Below are 22,986 nucleotides of genomic sequence, written 5' to 3'. Positions count from 1 at the left end.
ATGACTAGCAGCGGGAAAACGACTTATTTATGTCTGCACTGTAAAACCAGGGAAAATACATATCCAAACAATAGTAACGTGCCAAAATATTCCTAAACTAAATAAAAATTTGAATTACATACTTAAACTCATAATAAATAGCTAAAATATGCCTATAGCAAGTTATATGATGATTTAAATTTGTTTTGTAGTTTAGTCCCTACAATTCTATTTTTTGTTAATATGCCTTAAATAACTTAAATAATCAAATTTATCGTATTTATAATTTAATTTGAAAAATACAATTTTATTTTTTACCAGATTTTAATTAAATTTATATAATAAATTTAATTATTTATCAGAAATTTAGATAATTATCATATACAATATATTAATTAATTTAGTTATCAAAGTATGTTATCTACCTTATTAAAACATGAGAATTAATTATAAATAATCTTACTCATATGTAATATTTACAAGAAATACCACTCAATTTATATTTATATAAATTTTTTTTTACAAATATAGTCATTCAAATTTTAATCAACATAACTAAAAAAATTCTTTAGAAATTTGATTTTACAGTAGAGATCTTTAATAATATTACCCTTACTTAATTAAAAGAAAAGAATGGCTAGTTAACTAAAAATAGTTTCGAACGCAGCATCTCAAGAAAACAAATATCGCACAAAACCACTAGACCATATTACATTATTTTTATTTTGCTACAAAACTAGTATATAATATTAATAATACACAAAAAGTTTACAAAACTATTTCCCGATTAATTCTCATATAATTACCAAATAATTGATTTGGCGCTAGGTTAGGGTCAAGCGCACACATTATGCCTAGTGTAATTAACATTGGTTTTGATAACTACAAACAAAACTTACAAATTTTTAATTTTATTTATATTATATATATCACGCATGCACATAATAAGATTTGAAACTAAAACAACCTAAGAAAATATAAAAAATATTTTATAAACTTTAAGAACTAGTGAGATTAAATTAGACTTTAAATTATGATACTGTTTTTATGTTGTTTTCTATTTATTTAAATTTTTTGTATCAAATATTTCAATTTGAAATAATAATAATAATATATTTATATTATTGAATCTATTTTATTTGATAAAAAATATTTCTATTTTATATATCACCATATATTAAAATTTATTTCTAATTTTGAAATTATAAATAAAGCCAATTTGATGATTTTAATTATTTGTGGCACTTTACAAACAAATAAAATGACACAAACTAAAAGATAGTAATTTTAAAAAATAAATCAATATATTTTAAAATGGACTGACACGTGTCAGTTACGAGGCATGTTTTAGCTATTTATTATGAGTTTATGTATGCAATTCAAATTCCTATTTTGTTTAAGAATATTTTGGCACATTAATATTGTTTGGGTATGTATTTTCCCTGGTTTCATAGTTCAATTATAAATGATAATTTGTCTAACGGTACATATTATAATCCTGATTAGGTCAGAAAAAATACACATTTTGAGACTTAATTTATTTGATTTGAGAGAATGATTTGGTAAGAATTGAAAATAGCATCCTTGTATAGTATAAATATACGTATATATATATATATATATAAAAGTATTTACAACTGCAAAAAATTTCTCAAAGCAGAAATACAGAAAATGTAAGTTTAAAAGCACTTCCCTCACTCGATTTTTAGGGAGTATGTTAAGTTTAAAAAGATTTTTACTGATTAAATTCATCTACTATTTTTGAATTAGAAAAGAAAAATTCAACTAATATTCAATTTCAAAAAAAAAATATTTAACTTACATACTATTAATATATGTCATTTTCGTCTACAATTTTATCTAATTTAAACGAAAACAAGTAAAATAATATAGTTGAGAGATTTTTTAACTAAATATTTGTAAATAATTTATGAAATTTTATAAAATTAGATAAAAATTATAAAAAATTATATAACAGATTTTCAAGACATTATTAAATTATTTATAAAGCTTTATTAACCCTTTTTAAAATATAAAATCAACAGTAAAAGTTCAAAAAAGTGTTTTAAAAAGTGCATAATATCATTTATAAGATCTTTTAATCATTTATACAAGCTCCAAATAATTATAAGGACTTATAAAATATTTATAAGAGCTATAAACTATTTATAAGAGTTATAAACTATTTGAAGTATTTTTGTATAAATACAGTTATTTGTTTTTGTTATCTATTAATCCAGTTATAAAATAAAATGGGCTTATTGGCCAAATGGCCATATTTTGGTGATAAATTAAGGAAGTAGCTATGATTTTGACATAATTCATTGTCAGACTTTTGTGCTTCCTTCCATCCGGTTATACCCCTTCAAGTAACAGGTTACCAGTTCTATATTATAAAGTAAACGACGTGGCATTTTTGTGTGGCATCGTAACAATCACATAACATACGGATCGCGTTGTGCAGTTGTATTCAACACATATGATGTAAGGGTATGAATCGAGAGGAGTGGATAACAGTTGTAAGTGTGCCAGAAACAATTTTAACCTAACGACGAACTGAAGATGATGACAAGTATATTCTATACCGATTGTATGAGTTTCCATACTATGTACCGTATGTGGAATAGTAATATTATAAATGTACTTCCAAGTGAAATATGGTCTTCATAATTTCGCTACAGTTAAAAAGGCACATGATGCAAATAAAGTACATAATGTTTTACCCAAAAGCAAACCAAATATTCCAGAAATAAATTTATCAACCACACTGAAATATACTAAAGGCCAAATAGTATGGAAATGTAAACTCTCAATAAACCACACAGAAGAATATAATAGTGTAACCCAAATTTAATGGAATGTGGGCACATTGTGTTTGTTGTACGGAAAACCCTGTGACCTTCTATTTTGGTTAAATGAAATGATGCCAATGTTAACTTCTGATAATATATGTCCGTTATAAGGTGAATTAACGTTTATGACGTGTATTACGTGAGAAGGTTTATTTCATATATAATACACTATGTAATTTATCTGAGAACTGCTATTCCATATAAAATATACTATTTTATTTATATACTAGTTGCATACATCCATGATTGATTTACAAAATCTAATGGGGGATTGGTAGAAGAACACTTGACACTAAACACTAAACACAAATTAGGAAAATACGAAGGTCGGATAGTTGGTGACAGATACTCCTAATGAAAGAGTAGGAGGATGCCACATACTGAAGTCGATTTACCAAGATATTTTCACTGTGTAAATTTAAACAAGTGGTGTAGGTAATGATTATCAATGTGTATTATAGGGTTACGTACACATTTGCACCGTCCATTACGAGAAGACTTCTATACTATATACAATGTACTATTTAAAACGATACTATGTGCATACTAAAGCTAAGATTGAGCAACATGAAATACAAAGCTAATATGAATGGTAATAGAACACTTAACAGTAAACACTAAACCCAAGTTAATGAAATATAAATCCAATCCATAGGAACCCCAAATCTCCAAGTAATTAAATCCACTTGCCATAATACTGGAGACATATATTTACATTTCTCATGAGCCACATGAAATACAAATCTAATGGGGATGGTAAAAGAACACTTGATAGTAAACACTAAACCCAAGTTAGGAAAATATAAGCCCCATAGGCAACCAAAATCTTTATGAAATTAAATCCACCTGCCATAATACTGGAGACATGTATTTACATTCCTCATGAGCAACATGAAATACAAAGCTAATAGGGCTGGTAATAGAACACTTGACATCACTAAATCCAAGTTAGAGAAATATAAATCCCAATCCGCAACCCAAATCTTCAGGAAACTAAATCCACCTGCTATAATACTAGAGACATGTATTTACATTCCTCATTAGCCACATCAAATACAAAGCTAATGGAAATGGTAATAGAACACTTGACAATAAACACTAAACCCAAGTTAAGGAAATATAAACCCCAATACATAGGCAACCCAAATCTTTGTGAAATTAAATCCACCTTCCATAGTACTGGAAATAGTTGTTAACCCTTTTTTTCCCAGTAGGTTCAAAGTCGGTCTCAAATAATCTACTTGGAAGGTCTAACTCGTCTATACCAAACCTGAAGAATGAAAAGTAAGAGAGGCAAAGAGTGAGGACGGTTCACACTGTAATATTAAATATAGAAATGAATTATGAGTCAAACAGAATAACAATGGCTAATGAATGGAAAGGCATATGATGTAAAAGTACGATTCCATGTAAAATGGAATAATGTAAACCTCATACTATTCCACTTAACATGACATATAACAACGAGATATACTGATACGGACATACGATGAAACATCTATGTATTGCAGATGCTATTTAACAAAATAATTGATATTTCTACACCATGAACTATGCACCACAGAGACAAAACCCTCCAATTCAAGCATATCTTAGAATAAGAACATCAGAGAGGGAATCACAACCGACCACAAATTGCAGCAAAGCAAAACATAATAGCAAAGTGGAATAGTTGTATGGGATAAGTATACTATTACATTTCAAATGGAAACCTGATTCGAAATATCATACTATGTGTACCGACTGAGCATTTCTAAGAATTGATATTCCACACATCTTCCCCTAAATTACTACACTACTTAATTCGCATCACCGCTATAAAGATCTGAGAAAAAATTTTAGTAACCAGAATCGACGGAGAAACACCGAGAACTTACGGGACTGTCAAAGATCTGAGAAGAATTGAGTTGGTGAAGTTGGAGAGGTTGGTTGTGTTACTACCGCCGCCGAAACTGTAACGCAAAACCCAACCACCGAACCCTAACGGCGAACACGATTAAAAGGGAGGACGACCGAGATGAAAATTGGATTGCAGGCAAAGGCGAGGCGTTGGAGCAGATCGTAGGCAGAGACCTTTTAACTTCGAGAAATTACTGAAGAAAGTGAGAATGAGAAGATGTGAATAGGATGACACGATTTACCTTTGTGCAGTTAAAAATTAATTTTTGTAGCAGGTGCAGCTGGTTAATTAAAAGGGTAGTACCATATTATTATGTATATATGACGCCGTGTACCTGTCCGTTAGGTAAAATAGCTGCTCTGCCAATTACCGTTTTTTTTCATTGCTATAGGCTCTAATTTCCCAAATACACTTTGTTCAAAAAAGAAAAAGAATCTTTTGACACATCTCTACCCTAGTTCAGTAAAAGGATAAACAATGAATATTTAAGAACCAGTGGTCGATTTGATCGCCTTCCTATTACCTTCTCCACCTATCTTCTTCCCTCATCAAAGTGCGATCGGATCTGGGTTTTATATTTTTTTTGACAAACCCTTCTCCGTGTTCCGATCTATCGTAGAAAGTCCCGATCTTTCAATCGCTCTCCTTAATTTTACCCTTTACTCACTCAAAAACCCTAATCTCGATATTTCGTTCCTCCTTCTCTGTTGGATTAGGCGATCCTATCTCCTCAGCTGGAATCTGAGAGCATTGAATCGTTTGTGTTTTTATAGAAAGACCAAAACTTTTTCTTCAATTTCGAGAGGATAGAGTCAGTGACGATGTCGTGGGCTGGTCCTGAAGATATTTACCTTTCAACTTCACTCGCTAGTTATCTCGATAGTAATCTTTTCTCTCTGCTTTACAGATTCGTTGAACTGTACACAGTGATATAGCTTGATGGCTCTTAATTAACTTGAGAGCTTTATCTTGCAAACAATTCTATGTTTGGTTTTAAGTTCTAATTGTTAACTAGTTTAGTTAACGGCCTTATTCAAAGCTTGTGTTATCTCAAGGAGAGACTGATTATCTTTTAGGTCAATTCAGAGTTATAGCTAAACCTTTATTATGATTCACTATAAGCTTAAGCATTTATCTTTTGAGTTTGAAGGTTCATAATCTTAGAGTTTTTTGCTTTTGAATATAAATCATTGTGCATTAATTGCTTTTTGATGTTGGGCATCCTGCTCTTGATGATGCAGGAAAGATACTTGTGCTCCTTAGAGATGGTAGAAAGCTAATGGGAACCCTCCGTTCATTTGACCAATTCGGTATTCTGCATTTTATGATAGTCTTAGTAGTGGGATAGAGAGAGACTTAGAGCATGTTTATTTGGTGTCAATACACAGCCAATGCGGTTCTAGAAGGTGCTTGCGAGAGGGTGATTGTTGGTGAGCAATACTGTGATATTCCTTTAGGCCTCTATGTAATCCGTGGAGAGAATGTTGTTCTGATTGGTGACCTGGTTAGACTCCTCTCCACGTCTTGTTGCTTATTTAACTTTGTAGTATCCCCAGTTACTTATTTGGGGTTAAAACCATGTGTTATATAGGACACGGAGAGAGAGGAGCTTCCTCCAAATATGATTCGTGTCTCAGAGACTGAGATTAAAAGGGTATGTCATCCACATTAGATATTCCAACTTCCGCTTTATAAGCTTACAAATTCTATTAGCAAATTCTGATTAACTTGTTATGTTGTATGTCTGCCAATGATTTGATGGTGTGGACTCTGTGTATTCTGGTTTAGGCGCAAAAGGTGGAGAGGGAAGCGAGTGAGCTGAGAGGAACAATGAGGAAGAGAATGGAGTTTCTTGACTTCGATTAAGCCTGATTATGTCCCTATTCATTCTTGGTTTGATGTTCTGCTTTGGCTCACAAGTTTTATGAGGAGCCGCCTTCTTGGTATGTGGAAGTAGGTCTCTCTTTTTTCATTTGGAAGTAATATGACAAAAATAATCTGTGTGCACTCGTCTTGTCTTCGAATCTATTTTACATTTTTATAAGAAAAAAAAAAAATCAGAAGCTTTCGACTAAACTTGACAATGCGTAAGACTTTTCTTTAGTGAAGTTCTGAAGAAAGGCTCTGGTCGTTGGCTAACACTTAGCAACACAAAGGCCCCTGGCCAAACTTATATCGTTGCCTATATAGCAGAAGTGCAAAAAACAACATAGATTGATCAAAAGAATAGAGGACATTGCACGATTTGATTAAAAGAAGAGAGTATACGTATGACACAAAACAACAACACAAATGTATGTTTTACCTGGGAGATTATTCCATCGGGGCACAATAGGGAACGGACCCGTGAATAAAAATTCAAAGAATGGATCTATCCTACAACAACACCCTAACATGGCTGAGAACCAAGAAACAAAACAAAAAGAGACAAAAGTAACCTCTCCAAATCTTCTTCTTTCATCATCGTCTCCTCAAGTTTGGCGGGTGTGCATACCCTTCAAAGAAATCAAGAACGATCCTGTCAATATCTTCAACCGAATACTTCAAGTAGTTCTCCGGATGTCTCCCACTCTCTATATTCCCCCTAAACCTCCCAAGAAACGATCTATAAGCCGGGATCAAATGCTCAGACAAAGATATCCTCAGCTCCTCTCTAAGCTGCGCATCCGGAACCGACCACGTAGACTGACTCCTATGGACATCTTCCAACATCGCGTTAAACGCTTTAAACCTCTCCCTCAACGCACTTCTCGACACACCAGAGGAGAAACTCCCACTCACGTGCAACCCTTCGTCTCTCAAGCTATTCAGCACTCTGACCCACGTGGATCTCTGGTAGTTCGTGGCCGCGTGTCTGAATATCCCAGTGAGTTTCCTCAAATAATGGTCTCCGATCATCTCCCTCAGCTCCGGCGATCCTTTCACCTTCTGGACTATGTAGTGAATGTTGTTCATGATGAATATGTGAGCTAGGGACGCGTCTCTGTAGTGGTGCGACTTCTCTTCCAAGTTGAAATGCAGCACCATGATCAGCCATATCAGATGCAAAGCCAACGGTGACTTACCGTCCAGCTCGGTGAAGTCAATCACCGGCGCGTTGGGGTTGGGATCGGATCCGGTCGAGGGATCCGACACGATGAGGTTGTTGAGAGTCTGCTTGTAATCAGAGATCAAGCTGATATAGTTCATCACATACCTCGTCAAAGGATGGATAGTCCCTCCAGGGACGGGGACCACAGAAGGCTCGCGGAGAACGGCGTTTTCGAACTCGGAGAGTATCCCTCTCGCCGCCTCCGCGAGCCTCGTCTGAATCTCGGAAGCTTGGAGGTAGACGGCTCGCGATGATGAATCATCCGAGTCGAAGATCGCTTCGATGTCGGGCAACATGTCACCCATAGCATCGTGCAGATCGAGAATCTTGAAGAGCTTCTCGGGCGATCTTCTGCTGATGCTTATCGCTTCGGGGAAAGTGAAGAGGCGTAGAGCAGACGTCTTCACCGTCTCCATGAAACACGTGTCACCCATCGCTTCTTCGTCGAAGAGGTCGGAACAGAGTCTCTTCTCGCTTGAGAAGACGATCCTCACGCAGACCTTAGCCGCGCGGATCCACTTCCTGATTTTTCCTTCCACCACTTCCCACTCGAGCTTCTGCACGTCTCCGATGCTGATCTTGACGATCCCGAGCTGCTTGAGGATCGTATCCACGGCGGATTTGCGGACGTTTCCGTAGACTTGGATGCACTCGCGGGAGTAGCCGGCGGCGACCATTCTCTGAACGATCGATCTCAAGTCGGAAACTGCTTCGGGGGAGATGAGATCCATCTCGCGTATGCTGCTTGTGGATCTGTAACTGCTTCTCCTACGCGTTAACCGGCTTGAACCGGAACCGGAATCGGAACCTTCTTCTTCTTCTTCGGGGGGAGCGTCAGTGCTGTCTTCTCCGGAGACTGATGACTCCTCTAGGAAGAGAGAGTCGGGCTCGAAGACGGATGTTTGGGAGAGGAGGATGTTGCGGAACTCTTCCTCGAGCCTAGCCATCGCGATTTGGAGAGCTGAGTTGGCTTTGACTTCTTGGTCATCGGTGGCGGCGGAGGAGGAGGAGAAGGAAGGAGGAGAGGAGAAGGAGAGAGATGACACGGACCGTTGGATTTCATCTACGGCTCTCAAGAACCGATCTACTTCGTCACGATCGCTCTGGAATATCATCTTCCCTCTCGCTTCTTCGGAAGCTGTTGAGTCCCATCGGAGTATTATCCTCTCCGCCGTCTCTAACGAGCCGTCGGAATCGAAACCAACACTGTTCTCCGGTGATTCCATCTAAAAAAACCAATCAGAGACCAAAAAAATCAAACCAACAGAAAGAGAGAAACAGCAAAGAGTTGAGTCCTAACTAATCAGAATCATTCACCTCTTCGGATTCAGATACGCCTTAAGGAGATACTTGTAAAAGAAACCAAACTCTAGCTATTATTATTTTTTAAATAAAATAAATATCGCTTTGTTCATCTGAAGAAGTCTTCTTGTAATAAGGCAACAAGCTGTCTGTTTTTGTCTTGTAGTATTGTTTTTTTTTTTTTTGTGTGTGTGGAAAAATAGTCTTTTTGGGACTTTTCAACTTTCTCCTCGTGTAACTTTCCGAATTACTCGCCGGCGGTGCAATTTCCCGGAAATTTTTTATAACTTTCCGACAAGCTTCTTTTAACTGGTGAAAATCTTGTGATAAATGCTATTATGCCTAAACTAAAAAAAAACCCCCACTTTCTTTTTAAAGAGACACATGTTGATAGTCCAATCATGTCTTATTATGATCTTTTGATTTGTAGTGGGGTTATCATTTGAATCCAGTAATTTTGGAAACTTTCTTTTTGAATTCCTTATCTTAATCATGCTAATAAGTAAAATATTAGAAAACAATCATATCTTAATAAGTAAAATCCTCACTACTTGTGAAATAATTTATTTTCAAGAAAAAAAACAAATCAATGTAGCCGTTCAAAAAATATTAGAAAACAAATTAGTGTATTAGTTTCCGTGCTAGTAAATTCAGGAATCAGAATTTCATTATTTATATAATTTTTGTTTTTGTTTTCTTCCAAAGTTGAAAGTACTATGACGTGGTTGGACAGTGTTGGCAAGGACATCAATATTATTTTTTGACATTTTTTGTAATCAAATTACCTGTGGATAAGAACGTATTAATTTGGCGAGAATTTTTTTCCAAATTATTATAATGGAAATGCTTTTTTCCCTTCTTTTAATATGTTTTTGAATAGTCGAAAACCAGCTAAAATACATGTTCATTGTCAAACCTGATACCGAGATGTGGTTGGTGGACCATACCTGCTTAACTAAAAGAAAAAGAATACAAGTCGCATATGTATCTTAGCATTTAGGTTATTAAATGTTTCAAAAAAGTTACAATATCAATGATAAACAAGAATCAAAATAAACTGATAATTTCATTTCAAAAATTGATAGATCTCACATAACTATTAAAAAAATAATTATAAAATAGTATAAGATATCTTTTATCAATTATATTAATCGGGTCCACGAACTTAAATCAGCCACAAGACCGGACTAACACATTATTACACGTCTGGGACCCGCATAATAAGCTCGTCAGAAAAATGATCCCTTAAATATTCATGGGTTCAACGACGTCGTTTTAATACGGGCTTTGGTTTGGGCCCAAGGCTGTGGCGCCGATGTCACCTGTCTCAAGTTTCTTTGCTTTTCTTTTTTTTTTGCTCCAGAGCTTGCTTGTTTGTTTGTGTCTGTTGTATGCTGCGGCGCCGATGTTACCTGTCTTCTCTCACTTCAGTTATCTATAGAAAATTTTATCTTCGGTTGTATGCTTAGCTATGGATGGTAAGACAAACCAAATTACATTCAATAAAAGGGATCCAGATATCCATTTTATGTGATTTTGACATGAACACAGCAAACATACAAAAAGACAAAGCGGATGAAATCAGTCTGTCTCTAACCGAGCAATGTAGGTGTCATAGTACTTCCCGGCTTTCTCGAGATCTCCCAGCTCAGTGTAACAATCTGCGATAGCTCCATACGCTTCAGTGCTTCCAGAATCTTCTCCTTCCCTCTTTGAGATGGCTAAAACCAAGTTGTGATACTGTATGGCTTCTCTGTACTTCCCTTGACGCTGCAGCGAAGCGCCTAAGCCTCTGGCAGCCTTCTTCTCTTCGATGGGGTCTCTGAGATTCTGTGCAAGTTCCAAAGCTGTCTTGAACTCTTCAAAAGCCTTCTCTGGCTCTTGATTCCTCAGAAAGGTCTTTCCTGTTTTCAACTTGGAGATCAGCTCATGTTTCTTTGGCTCCATGATGATCTCACTCTCTGGGATTCTAGCTCCTGCTGGTGCGTAACTTAAGCCTGGTGCATAAGACTCGATTTTCGCTTGTCTCCTGAGAGCTGCGTTGATCTGCCGCAGTTGTTCGTTTAACCTCTGTAACTCCCCTTTCCTCTGCCGAGCAAGCAACCCTGGTTAGTGGACCACAGGAAAGTGTTATCAAAACAGTCCATAGAAGCATACATGAAGGAAGGGGGCAACATTACTTACCTCCAACAGTGGCTCCAACAAGAGCAACAAGCAGCAAAAATGGCATGCTGAAGATGGAGCTCTCAGGCTCACACATGTCAGCAGCCAAAGCTTCAAGTGGTGTACCCATCAGAAGGGAGTTTGTCAAAAGCACTGCCATCGTCGGTAATTTGAGCCTCCCAATTCCCTGCCACATCTATATGTCTAAAAAGGCTTACTATCAAAATGGAAAACTTAACAACAGAAAAAAAAACTGAGTCAAGCAAAAATATATTGACATCCAAAGAACAGAAAACTCATTAGTTTTCTAAGCTGGATATGGCTACATATCATGGAAGTCAACAACATACCTCAAAAGTTTCCACGCTGCCAAATGGTGTTTGTAAGATTCCTTTACTTTCATGCTCCTTGGGCTTGGTAGACAAAGGTTTAATCTTGGAGATAGGATGATAAGCCCTAGGTGTTCTGACTAAGGAGTAGCCAATAGATTTAGCTAACTTTCCCGTCTCTGAAAAAAATAAAAAAAAAAATCAATGGCGAAATAAGTGAATTAAATGAACCGACCACGAATTAGCCATTTTATTGAAAGTGTCAAAATGAGCCAACAAGAGAGCATGAAAGACGCGAGCTTGAACACTTTCATGAATGCACAAACACAATCCAAAGCTACTACATTCGTTTGCTACCACAAGCGTATCAAAAAAAGTTCCCCATAAGAATACAAATGAGAACAAGAAACGATCTCAAATCAAGAAATCACGTTGGAGTAGAAACACAGTAGTAACACACAAGCTGCTACTACACTGAACGTATTGCATTTGGTCGATGATCAAACAGTTCCCCAAATGCTAAAAAAACATGCTCAGTCTCCGAGATTTTGATGCCTCATTAGCGAACGAGGAAGATCACTCACAAAGCAACAGAGACAGTGAATTAGGAATCTGATCCAGACAATGAGCTAACCTGGAACTCGAGATCTTCCCAGAGACGGAGGTCCGCCGCGGGAAGTATCGGAAAAGGAGGAGCAGCACCGGATAATCGCCGCCATGGCTGAAGCTCTCTCTCTCTCTGCGGAGTGAGGAGGATAAGACAACGCCTTGGGGAGCTTAAACCCGCTTTTGCTCGGATGTTTTGTAATACCGTTTCGAGAATTATTTATTTATCCAAAAACAAAATCATATCGCTAATTAGTCATCATTAACAGCTATGAAACTACCCCTACTTTCTTACTTAATTACACTAATACCCTTATACTGAGCATAAAAGTTGAAACGCGGCGTTTTAAGTAGCTTTTTTTTTTTTTTTGCTTTAAATCAATCTAGCCGCGTGACTGTTCCGTGTAGTGGCGCCGGCGACGTTTTCCACTAGGCGGAGGGATTGTTTATAGGGTTTTAGTTTTTAACGAGCTAACGTAAATCCCTAATCGACGCTCGAGCTTTGCTGCGCTTCTGCTAAGTTGAAATCGAGGTTTGATTTCGTTGGGGGGGCAAGAAATGGAGATGGATATGGACACTTCTCCTAGCTACTTCGACCCTGAGGTCCTCACTGTTAGGGATCAGTTCCGTCGTTATGGGTAAAGATCCCGACTAACCTTTATCCGATTCGGTTTACCATTCTCGATTAGCTTTGATTGTCTCTCCATGTTGGAATTTTTAGATGGATTGGGTTGTGATTTGATTGTAAGCACGCACAGTCTACATTGGCTATTTGTAGCGAAAGTTGAATGCTTTTTTTTTTTGTTTTCGAAAGATATTGACTTTGTTTGAGGTTTTGCATTCTCTCGTTTGTTTTATGGCTTTAGACTTTGATTCTCATGTATGTAGGAAGAGACACTCTACATCGCCACATGAGGGATTCTCGAGTCCGAATGTCAGTGAGAACAGGTTACTGTATGATGGGCATTCCATCCACAGTCCAACAAACACTGCCTTGCTTCTTGAAAACATTAAAGAAGAGGTTGACAACTTTCACACCGATCTTTACCAAGGATCACCTGCGAATCCGCTCTCTGCTTCCAAGAGGGAAAGTGCTGGAATTCTGGATGGTGATGATGAGGCTTCGTTTCGACGAGTTGAAAGTCAGTCACTGAAGGCTTGCAAGATTGAGAATGATGAGTTGGCCGAGAGTGGAGATACGACCTTTGCTCTCTTTGCTTCCCTGTTTGATTCTGCTCTTCAAGGTTTGTATGATATATTTATCTTCATTTTAAGTAAGTGTAATACATCAGTATGTAGATATTTGGGTTTGTGGTTCTAATTATTTTCAAAAATATCAAGTAAGAATGTTCAGGTTGTATGGTTTTTGCATTGTTATTTTGGGCTTATAGGCTTCCCTTTGCTTAGTTGCTAGAGTCTGATTTGTCGGGTAATCTCTTAGTGTAACTATGACGTCTTAGTTCTGCAGGACTCATGCCCATTCCAGATCTTATATTAAGACTTGAGGAGTCATGCAGGGATGTTTCACAATCAATTAGGTACGTCTTCTGGCTCTGAGAGGTTGACCGTCAAGCTTCTTCAACTTCAGTTTTTTTTTCTTTCTTGTTCATTGCCTTTTCTCTTATGTACAGGTATGGATCAGATATAAGACATCGGGTTGTAGAGGATAAACTTGTGAGACAGAAGGCTCAGCTTTTGCTTGGTGAGGCTGCATCCTGGTCACTTCTATGGAACTTATATGGAAAAGGTTAGGAAACTCAGCTCCATCTATCTATTTTCTTGGGGGATTTGGAGTAGTGTAGGCATTTTGTTCACTTTGATTACTGATGTCTGTTAAAGCTGTGTGTGTCATGTGATACTTTCATGTTTACCTAGAGAGGGTATTATTGATGATATGTCTTTGTTCTTGCAGCTACTGAAGAAGTTCCAGAGGAATTGATTATGGTAATGCATTTTTCTTAATACTTTTCCAAATGATTCATTCCTATCTAGTACACTTACGAATGGACTTATGTGACTTTTTTTAATGTCTGCAGTCACCATCAACATCTCATTTGGAGGCTTGTCAGTTTGTTGTAAACGACCATACAGCTCAGCTATGCCTTCGGATAGTCCTGTGGCTGGAAGAACTAGCTTCCAAATCACTTGATTTGGAAAGGAAGGTGTCTATTTTAATATATTCTTTTTCAATATATTACTTTACCAGTCTCATTTTGGCATGATGCTTGATTGTTTGATGTGGTCATTTATTCCTAGGTAGAGCTCATTCGTAGGATAATTAGTAAACTCACTAATTGCATTGTGGTTACTCTAACTTTCATCACGATTACAAGGAACAGAAGTGGAACAGAACGTTTGCTGTTGCTTTTTCTTTTCTAGTAGTATTTGTTCTCCACCTAGAGAATGCTTGATCTGGTTGTATATGAATAGAATCTGAGAAACTTAGAGAATACCTCGACGATATTATTGCTTCTGAAATCAGACTCAGGTGTTTTTGTTTCCTATACTTGCCATATATTTAGGGTGTTGGTACTGTTTCCTGGGCTTTGTTTAACTTAGGTAAATAATTGCGTGATGAAACTCTCAAATTGACAGAGCTAATTAACAGTCGATTATAATTTAGTCACAAGGAAATGTAAATGTTTCAGGTGCGGGGATCTCATGTGGGTACCTATCTTCCTAACGCTGGAGTGTGGCATCACACACAAAGGTACCTCAAAAAAACTGGCTCTACCGCTGACACTGTACGCCATTTAGACTTTGATGCTCCAACTCGTGAACACGCTCGTCTTCTTCCTGATGACAATGTAAGTCTGTTCAGCTAAGGTTGAAGTTAGTTTCGTTTAATGTTTCATAGTGCTGGTAGGCATGTTTTACCTTTGATTATATTTTGTTCATGTAATATGCAATATATGGTATACATTAAACAATGTTGGAGGAACTGCCCACACAGCAATGAGCTGTGGATAAAGAGGGCTGAAAGAAAATGTGTCAGAATTGCCACCCATTTTTGGTTTTCATATGTAATAGTTTGTCCTCTCACTTAGTTTTATGTAACTATGTTGCTTGTTCTAGGGCGTATAATATAGCAATTGTGATTGCTTCTTTTGTATGGTCTAGCCTTCCTGTGGATGTCTATATCTATGCTGCGAAGGTCTTGCTATCGCTGTTGAATAACAACCTTTCTTTGGCAGAAACAAGATGAATCTCTTCTTGAGGATGTTTGGATTTTGATAAGGGCTGGGAGAATAGAGGAGGCATGTGATCTCTGCAGGTCCGCTGGGCAGGTAATTTTACAACGTGTATGAATTCTCTTAGTTACACCCATGGAGAGCTGCAACGTTATGCCCTTTTTCTGCTGTGTAAGCTATAATATTAGGTTTTATTTATACTTGGGCAGCCATGGAGAGCTGCAACGTTATGCCCTTTTTCTGGAATGGACATGTTTCCTTCTGTCGAGGCACTGATAAAGAATGGGAAAAATAGGACTCTCCAAGCTATCGAACTGGAAAGTGGCTTTGGCAATCAGCTGCGTCTTTGGAAATGGGCTTCGTACTGCGCATCAGAGGTAATACGAATTCTTAATAGGTTTGCTGCTTTCTAAATGAACTAAATTATTTTTTACCATCTACGAGAAACTAAAAAATGCTTTTTCTTATTAAAAAAAATTGTTTCTGAAGAAAATCGCAGAGCAGGATGGCGGCAAACATGAAGTTGCTGTTTTTGCAAACCAATGTAGCAACCTGAACCGCATCTTACCAGTTTGTACTGATTGGGAGGTAAAACATGAACATTTGTTTAATCCGATTTTTAGCATATTTCAACATTACTCCCTTGGCTACCATTTTGAATTTATAAAGTTAAACGTGTTTTCTTGGTTGTCATGGAAAGTTTCTCAGCATTATGTTTTAAACATCAGTTCTCTTCCTAAGTTATATATGCCCCCCCCTGTACGTGTGTCCCTGTTGAATTGAATTATCACTTCACTCGTAAAATATTTGGTTCCTGTTTTATAAATGGATATATGATACGAATGTTTTTAAAATAAATGGATATATGATACGAATGTTTTTAAAAATCCTAATTCCTAAACCGTTCATATTTATTCCCGAAAGAACAAAGGGAATAATCAAAAGAGTTCAAAGTGTGATTTGGAAAACTATCAAGGCATTTCTACTTTAGTTATGTTGGAAGTAGAAAAGCCTAAATAGTTTCCAAATCGCACTTTGATTTCTTCTTTTGGGAATATACTTTCAGTGATTTTGGATTTATAGAAACGTTTGTATCAGCATGCGATATTGGCAGTACTTGTTTTCATCTTTATCCTTCCTTTGCAAAACCTTCGAATAACTGGAAATTGCTACAATTTCCAACATACTGAGTAGCTTAGTCTATGTGCTGCGCGTATTGGCATTATCTTAGCCTCAACGGTGATTTTTCTGCAGTCAGCTTGCTGGGCGATGGCAAAATCATGGCTTGATGTTCAAGTTGATCTAGAACTCGCTCAATCGAAGCCAGGCTTGGCAGAAAGGTTTAAAAACCGTCTTGATGAAAGCCCTGATACTATGCAAAATGGTTGTCAGGGGCCCGAAGATTGGCCGCTCCATGTTCTAAACCAACAACCCCGTGATCTTTCTGCTCTTCTTCAGAAACTCCATTCAGGGTACGCATATGAGAAATTTTCTTTGTCTTTCCCGTAAAAAGCTACAGGCCAACATATTGTTTTTTCTTGGCATAGGGAAATGGTACACGAAGCTGTTGTCAGGGGATGCAAAGAGCAGCACCGGCAAATACAGGTATCTTAGATGCCAAACATGTTTCCGTCAAGCTGTAGGAATCATTGTGCGTAACCCTCCCTAATACTTTTTTTTGCAGATGAACCTTATGAAGGGGGATATCTCACATCTTCTTGATTTAATATGGTCATGGATCGCGCCCTTGGAAGATGATCAAAGCAATTTTAGGTAATCAATATTTTTTCTATAGATAGTTTCACTTGTTTAAAATAATTTTGGGATATAGTTTTCCGTTAGGATTAATTTCATTCAAATTAACGAAAACACTCCCAGCTCAGGGAAGTGGTAGGGGTTTCTTATTGACGATACCTTCTGCATATTTGCTGTTGTTCCTTGGTTATTGCAAAGAAGAAAGATAACTATATATTTTATTTGACTCATATATGTTACGCATCTTGCAGGCCCCATGGCGATCCTCAGATGATAAAGTTCGGTGCCCACGTGGTGCTTGTTCTTAGGTATATGCTTGCTGATGAAATCAAGGACAGGGAGAAGCTCAGTAATGTTGGCGATCTTATTCTTCATATGTGAGTCAATTCGAGTTAGGTCCACGCCTTTTTGGAATTTAAATACCTACCCTACGTTTACATTCATATTACGTTCAGTGTGCTTTCAAGTGATCTGTGACATGCTGCCAGGTACTCGATGTTCTTATTTTCAAAACAACATGAAGAACTAGTAGGAATATATGCATCTCAGCTTGCTGGTCACCGCTGCATTGAACTTTTTGTACACATGATGGAGCTAAGGATGCATAGCAGGTAATTTGTTATTATTAGCTGTTGGATGATAAATATCGGAAGAGAGTCATTCATATTGCATTGTGTGATCCTATTAACTAACCATTTATGTTTGCGGACAAGCACTCGTTGCTTATACGTGGCATTATGTAAATTCTTTGACATTTGTTTCCGTCTACCCTGAAAACTAGCGTACATGTGAAGTACAAAATCTTCCTCTCCGCTATGGAATACTTGCCATTCTCTCACGTGGATGACTCGCAAGGAAATTTTGAGGAAATAGTTGACAGGTATACAAATAGTCTAGATTTTTTTCCTGGTTTACTATATGGTAATAGTGAGATACACTTTACTCTAGTAAACTCAGAAAATGCAATTTTATGGAACATTCACAGGGTTTTGTCGAGATCCCGAGAAATCAAGCTTGCAAAATATGATCCCTCAGTTGATGTTGCAGAGCAGCATCGTCAACAGAGTCTACAAAAAGCCATAGCCATTCAGTGGCTCTGTTTTACACCTCCATCTACTATAAAGGATGTCAAGGATGTCACTTCCAAACTACTCCTGCGATCTTTGATGCACAGGTACGCTCAAATCTCAATACACACTGACACATGTAGGCTAATTCGCAACTCAGTTATCCATTTTCTCAGTTCCTTTATGGAGAACGAATTGAACCGGAAATCCTTTTTAATATCTTAAGTGCCTGTCTCCAATTCCATTTACTTCACTTTTGCCTCTGTTTCATGATATATTCTTCTTCCCCTCCCTACAGCAACATACTTTTCCGAGAGTTTGCTTTAATTGCCATGTGGAGGGTGCCTGCAACTCCTGTGGGTGCACACACACTTCTTAGTTTCCTTGCTGAACCTCTGAAGCAACTCTCAGAAAATCCAGACACCCTCGTGGATTATGTTTCCGAGAATTTGCAAGAGTTCCAAGACTGGGTAGGCTTCACTGCACTTTTTCTTTTGGTTATTCCGTTGATATAAAAGTTAACTGTCTAACTACGTATCTCTATGTTTTTAAATAGAATGAATATTATTCCTGTGACGCAAAATATCGCAACTGGCTCAAATTCCAAGTAGAGAATGCTGAAGTCACTGATCTATCAGAAGAGGAGAATCAGAAAGCTATAGTAGCAGCCAAAGAGACTCTGGATTCTTCTTTGTTACTGCTCCTCAGTAAGTGGCATTATACTTTATAATCCATGGTTGGCTTGTATGCGAGATGCTTATTTTTTTTTACATTTGTTGAATATGCTGTTAAATGTGATAGTTTTGAACCTCATATTATAGGAAAAGACAATCCCTGGCTGACATTTCTCGAAGACAATGTATTCGAATCAGAAGAATATATGTTCCTTGAGTTGCATGCAACTGCTATGCTCTGTTTGCCTTCTGGTGAATGTTTGCGCCCAGATGCCACTATTTGTGCGGCATTGATGAGTGCGCTTTACGCCTCTGTCACTGAGGAAGTTGTTTTAGACCGTCAGTTAATGGTACTCCCTTAATCCAGTGTTCTTGTTGCATCTGTTCTTTTTCTCGTTATCCTTGCTCTTGCCTCACCCAGGCCTATATAGTGTCCATACACCCTGGGCGCAAGTTTTTGTCTTAAATAGTTATGCGATAGAAATGGGTGTTTTCTAAAGATGTGGCACAATCTCGAAAGTAGTCTGGTACGTATTACTTACATAGTTACATTGATCTTTGCTGCAGGTAAATGTATCCATTTCATCAAGGGACAGCTACTGCATCGAGGTTGTGCTCCGGTGTTTAGCAACTGAAGGTGATGGACTTGGGCCACATAATGCCAATGACGGGGGTATTTTAAGTGCAGTTGCGGCAGCCGGATTTAAAGGTTGGGAACGTATTTCTCTTCACTGTGGTTTACCTCCTTTCTCCATATAAATATGGAGATATGTAGATGTTTCTTTCCAGTTGAAATCACTTAAACATCAATCAAAAAATGAAACTTGTCTGCAGGTGAGCTTACCCGGTTCCAGGCAGGTGTTACAATGGATATATCCCGCCTAGACGCTTGGTATTCAAGCAAAGAGGGCTCGCTTGAAACACCTGCAACTTATATTGTTCGCGGTCTCTGTAGGAGATGCTGTCTTCCAGAGCTCGTTCTTCGATCTATGCAGGTAATGCCTCTTATTTGCAATTAGCCTCTTCCATATATGTATCTGCGGACATGTAAAAAAAGTGTCTGATAAAGAAGGCTGAACATAATCCTACTTGTATATTCCTGGTTGATGACTTTGCCCTCTCTAAACCACTTGCAGGTTTCTGTTTGTCTAATGGAATCGGGTAATCCACCTGAAGATCACGATGAACTGATTGAGCTCGTTGCTTCTGATGAAACTGGTTTTCTGTCTTTATTCAGTCAGCTACAGTTACAGGTTAGTAATAGCCTGCATCAAAGGCTCCCCATCCTTATGCAAATTAGTTATTCTTAGCAAGAGTGAAAGCCATCTAAACGATTTGGATGCAATACAACTGCAGGAGTTTATGTTGTTTGAGAGAGAGTATCGTCTGTCCCAGTTGGAGCTCCAGGAGGACCTTTCATCATCTTGATTTCACTTAGCAGACTTATATACAATGTGATAGTTTTGTTGAAAGCTGAGAGATCAAAGTTCCCTTTATGACCATTTATTTATCAAATAGTTGATCATCTTTCAGAAAACCCTCCTCTCATTGTCTTTTCATACAAACAAACAACAAAAAGGCCACGCAAAGTAATCACTTTCCTTGATAGTTGTTTAAAGTTTTTGAGACATCAGAGCATAGAGTGAAGTCTCTCAGCCTCGGTCTTAACATGGTTTCTGGTTATGTCACCAATGGTGGGACAACCAGAAAGTGCCATAGTTAACTCAAACTCATTCTTCAACATCTCGATCCCCTGTTTCACTCCATCTTCACCTTTCGCTGCAAGTGCATAGGCTAATGGCCTCCCTATCTGCATTACCAACCAAAGTGTCATTACATCAAACCGAGAGAGTACCCTGAAAAAATTGTTTGCCAGAACCCAAACCCCAAACACTCAAAAGCTTACAATAACAGCTTGTGCTCCGAGTGCCAGAGCTTTGAAAACATCTGATCCTCGTCTTACTCCTCCATCAAACAAAACCGGAATCCTCCCTCTAACAACATGAACAACCTGCAGTTTCAGAAAAAAAGATCAGTTTGTGCTAAAGCAAGCTTAGTTGGATGGAGATTACCTCTTCTAAAACAGTTATTGTAGCTGGTGAATAGTCAAGCTGGCGACCCCCGTGGTTGGATACAACTATTCCATCTACACCAGCTTCAACAGCCTTAAGAGCTGCCATATACCATCAAACAAAGATTTTTTCTATATGGCTTGGAGTTTCTATATAGTATGGTACATGCTGACATGAACCTTACCGTCTTCACGTGTGAGTATTCCTTTAATCAGTATTGGCAACTTCGTAATAGATCTTAGCCAATCGATGTCCTAATAAGGAATGCCCTCACATTCTTGTGTTTACTATTCAACGAAACAAATAGAATCATACAAACAAGATTATATATACCTTCCAACCAAACGAAGAATCCAGCGCCGTGGAGGACAAGGTTTCGAGTCCCGAACCTTTAATCTGAGAGAGGTGTTATAATACTGTCAAAAACTGGTTTTCAGTTTACATGAAACTTTAAATTCAAAACTCTACTCACAGGTTGGACTTCGGTTGGAAATAAACTTCCAAAATTCTTCAGCTGCGGAGATATCATTCTACAGAACAAAAAGTTGAAACATGATTTGACAAACTTCTTTTATTATTAGATAGAGTTTCATGCAAGGTAAAGTTCCAGAGTGTTACTTGTTCTTTATATCTGCTTCCCTTTTACCAATTCTAGGAGCATTAGTCAGAACAATGGCCTTGAATCCAGCTTTCTCAGCTCTTATCACCATCTGAGCAATCTCGTGTTTCTTGAACACCTATACCAAGATATCCTAAAGTCTACACCAAACAAGTACATACAAGGATAATAAAAGCTACTAAAATTACTATGTACTTACATATATTTGAAGAAACCGAACTGCGTTACAACTTGAAGCAACCTCCTCAATAGTGCATGAAGACATGTATGATACAATCTGAAATTCACAGAGAAAAAATATTAATGTCATCCTCACCTTAAAGAAAACTTAAAACAGTGCAAAACACTTTTAGTACCATGATCGTATTACACGCAGCTGCAGCTCTAGCTGTGGCTATTTCTCCTATCATAGAAGTCAAAATCAAATCATTTTCCAAAACCAATAATTACATAACGTTGACAGCAAGTAACGAATACTAACTAAAACAGACCTTCTGGATGAGCCAACTTAAGCAGTGCTACTGGAGCTATCATGATGGGAGCTGAGATAGGGTAACCCAATACGCTTGTAGACATATCTATTTTGCTCACATCAACAAGGACTCTAGGCCTAAACCTGAACATCAAAGCAGAAAAGTACACGGCAGATTCAAGAGGTTATTATAATGTCACCAAAAGGATATTTGATGTATTAGAGTTACTACATGATTCGATGGAAAGCTTCCACATTCTCCTTGACAGTGTGTTCATCCTCTGCTCCTCCATTGAAGTAATCATAGTACATCTTAGGGAGAGCCCGTTTCGCCATCTCTTGAAACTCATTCACGTTAACGATCTGATCCATCTAAATCAAGGAAAGGAATTTGCAAAAAAAAAAAAAAAACAGTCAGTCAGGGCTCCAATGATCATCCAACAAGGAGTAATACAAATACCATAGATAGATATTATTTAACAATCAATAGAACTGGTGTAGAAAAAGAAGAAACAAGCAAATACATCAAACAAAAGTGAAAAGGAAGCAACACTGAAACCAAATGAGATCAAAGACCAAGACAAATGAGACCTTGGTTCGTCTTTGCTTGGTCTCACCTATTTAGCTTTAGGATATGGTATGGGTGTCCAAGAAAAAACTCTTACTCTCTGATTGATCCTGCAATAGTTCTCTAACTCTTACTCTATGATTGATCCTGCAATGATTATGTAAGTGGGCTCTACAGAATTGACTATTTGCCCATTGAGGACGTGGAAATTCAAGAAATGTTTTTCATGGTGTGAGAACAGTTCAGTTTTTAACTCTATCTTCACCTTTAGCTGCAAGCTCATAGACTACAGGCCTCCCTATCCTATCTACATAATCCAAACCAAATACTGTCACTACAGATGTCC

At 37.5% G+C, this 22,986-nt stretch overlaps 5 protein-coding genes across 9 annotated transcripts; 2 read left to right on the top strand and 3 right to left on the bottom strand.

Annotated features, from left to right (window-relative positions):
• Positions 1-5,199: 5,199 nt before the first annotated feature.
• Positions 5,200-6,807, top strand: LOC106452252 (sm-like protein LSM1B). The gene is made up of 5 exons (XM_013894315.3): positions 5,200-5,613; positions 5,973-6,041; positions 6,120-6,235; positions 6,323-6,385; positions 6,520-6,807. The coding sequence occupies exons 1-5, from the start codon at positions 5,553-5,555 to the stop codon at positions 6,595-6,597; spliced, it is 387 nt and encodes a 128-aa protein (XP_013749769.1). The 5' UTR covers positions 5,200-5,552; the 3' UTR covers positions 6,598-6,807.
• A 120-nt stretch (positions 6,808-6,927) lies between these two features.
• Positions 6,928-9,327, bottom strand: LOC106452250 (exocyst complex component EXO70A1). Its single transcript, XM_013894314.3, has 2 exons — positions 9,140-9,327; positions 6,928-9,048 (listed from the first exon to the last, which is right to left on the bottom strand). Exon 2 carries the CDS (start codon positions 9,046-9,048, stop codon positions 7,192-7,194), a length of 1,857 nt encoding a protein of 618 aa, XP_013749768.1. The 5' UTR covers positions 9,140-9,327; the 3' UTR covers positions 6,928-7,191.
• A 1,276-nt stretch (positions 9,328-10,603) lies between these two features.
• On the bottom strand, positions 10,604-12,463 carry LOC106452249 (protein FLUORESCENT IN BLUE LIGHT, chloroplastic). Of its 2 annotated transcripts, none has more exons than XM_013894312.3 (4): positions 12,251-12,463; positions 11,638-11,795; positions 11,309-11,483; positions 10,604-11,229 (listed from the first exon to the last, which is right to left on the bottom strand). In XM_013894312.3, the coding sequence occupies exons 1-4, from the start codon at positions 12,333-12,335 to the stop codon at positions 10,706-10,708; spliced, it is 942 nt and encodes a 313-aa protein (XP_013749766.1). In that variant the 5' UTR covers positions 12,336-12,463; the 3' UTR covers positions 10,604-10,705. The 2 variants fall into 2 exon arrangements, with proteins under 2 accessions (XP_013749766.1, XP_013749767.1); XM_013894313.3 differs by having other exon boundaries at positions 11,309-11,474.
• Positions 12,464-12,581: 118 nt separating this feature from the next.
• On the top strand, positions 12,582-20,446 carry LOC111197761 (nuclear pore complex protein NUP107). 2 transcript variants are annotated; one of them, XM_022703418.2, is made up of 24 exons: positions 12,582-12,860; positions 13,111-13,466; positions 13,691-13,760; positions 13,854-13,969; positions 14,135-14,166; positions 14,259-14,384; positions 14,871-15,029; positions 15,417-15,509; positions 15,623-15,790; positions 15,903-16,001; positions 16,668-16,885; positions 16,961-17,018; positions 17,098-17,186; positions 17,420-17,545; positions 17,657-17,779; positions 17,950-18,048; positions 18,154-18,342; positions 18,534-18,705; positions 18,792-18,942; positions 19,057-19,259; positions 19,477-19,618; positions 19,744-19,904; positions 20,046-20,162; positions 20,266-20,446. In XM_022703418.2, the coding sequence occupies exons 1-24, from the start codon at positions 12,781-12,783 to the stop codon at positions 20,335-20,337; spliced, it is 3,219 nt and encodes a 1,072-aa protein (XP_022559139.1). In that variant the 5' UTR covers positions 12,582-12,780; the 3' UTR covers positions 20,338-20,446. The 2 variants fall into 2 exon arrangements, with proteins under 2 accessions (XP_022559139.1, XP_048614749.1); XM_048758792.1 differs by lacking the exon at positions 12,582-12,860 and having other exon boundaries at positions 13,244-13,466; positions 13,683-13,760.
• On the bottom strand, positions 20,388-22,902 carry LOC111197760 (peroxisomal (S)-2-hydroxyacid oxidase GLO3-like). Of its 3 annotated transcripts, none has more exons than XM_022703421.2 (12): positions 22,690-22,902; positions 22,305-22,444; positions 22,092-22,216; positions 21,957-22,003; positions 21,800-21,877; positions 21,600-21,718; positions 21,454-21,511; positions 21,315-21,377; positions 21,166-21,235; positions 20,982-21,082; positions 20,816-20,920; positions 20,388-20,719 (listed from the first exon to the last, which is right to left on the bottom strand). In XM_022703421.2, the coding sequence occupies exons 2-12, from the start codon at positions 22,442-22,444 to the stop codon at positions 20,540-20,542; spliced, it is 1,086 nt and encodes a 361-aa protein (XP_022559142.1). In that variant the 5' UTR covers positions 22,690-22,902; the 3' UTR covers positions 20,388-20,539. The 3 variants fall into 3 exon arrangements, with proteins under 3 accessions (XP_022559142.1, XP_022559141.1, XP_022559143.1); XM_022703420.2 differs by having other exon boundaries at positions 22,664-22,869; XM_022703422.2 differs by having other exon boundaries at positions 22,597-22,740.
• Between the last annotated feature and the right edge of the window lie 84 nt (positions 22,903-22,986).

This window comes from Brassica napus, chromosome C5 (genome assembly GCF_020379485.1).
Source record: "Brassica napus cultivar Da-Ae chromosome C5, Da-Ae, whole genome shotgun sequence".
Taxonomy (NCBI): domain Eukaryota; kingdom Viridiplantae; phylum Streptophyta; class Magnoliopsida; order Brassicales; family Brassicaceae; genus Brassica; species Brassica napus.
The sequence above is the reverse complement of the archived record's forward strand: the minus strand, read 5'-3'. Positions and strand labels throughout refer to the sequence as shown.

Excerpts from the sequence above, each read along its gene's own strand:
- LOC106452252 (XM_013894315.3), top strand. The coding sequence starts at position 5,553 with ATGTCGTGGGCTGGTCCTGAAGATATTTACCTTTCAACTTCACTCGCT. Across the intron at positions 5,614-5,972 it reads ACTCGCTAGTTATCTCGATA|GAAAGATACTTGTGCTCCTT; the intron begins GTAATCTTTTCT and ends TTGATGATGCAG. Across the intron at positions 6,386-6,519 it reads CAGAGACTGAGATTAAAAGG|GCGCAAAAGGTGGAGAGGGA; the intron begins GTATGTCATCCA and ends ATTCTGGTTTAG.
- LOC106452250 (XM_013894314.3), bottom strand. The coding sequence starts at position 9,048 with ATGGAATCACCGGAGAACAGTGTTGGTTTCGATTCCGACGGCTCGTTA.
- LOC106452249 (XM_013894312.3), bottom strand. The coding sequence starts at position 12,335 with ATGGCGGCGATTATCCGGTGCTGCTCCTCCTTTTCCGATACTTCCCGC. Across the intron at positions 11,484-11,637 it reads GCAGCGTGGAAACTTTTGAG|ATGTGGCAGGGAATTGGGAG; the intron begins GTATGTTGTTGA and ends TTAGACATATAG. Across the intron at positions 11,230-11,308 it reads TGTTGGAGCCACTGTTGGAG|GGTTGCTTGCTCGGCAGAGG; the intron begins GTAAGTAATGTT and ends TCCACTAACCAG.
- LOC111197761 (XM_022703418.2), top strand. The coding sequence starts at position 12,781 with ATGGAGATGGATATGGACACTTCTCCTAGCTACTTCGACCCTGAGGTC. Across the intron at positions 14,167-14,258 it reads TTCCAGAGGAATTGATTATG|TCACCATCAACATCTCATTT; the intron begins GTAATGCATTTT and ends TAATGTCTGCAG. Across the intron at positions 17,019-17,097 it reads AGCAGCACCGGCAAATACAG|ATGAACCTTATGAAGGGGGA; the intron begins GTATCTTAGATG and ends TTTTTTTTGCAG.
- LOC111197760 (XM_022703421.2), bottom strand. The coding sequence starts at position 22,444 with ATGGATCAGATCGTTAACGTGAATGAGTTTCAAGAGATGGCGAAACGG. Across the intron at positions 22,217-22,304 it reads GAAGCTTTCCATCGAATCAT|GTTTAGGCCTAGAGTCCTTG; the intron begins GTAGTAACTCTA and ends TTTGATGTTCAG. Across the intron at positions 21,236-21,314 it reads ATTCTTCGTTTGGTTGGAAG|GACATCGATTGGCTAAGATC; the intron begins GTATATATAATC and ends ATTCCTTATTAG.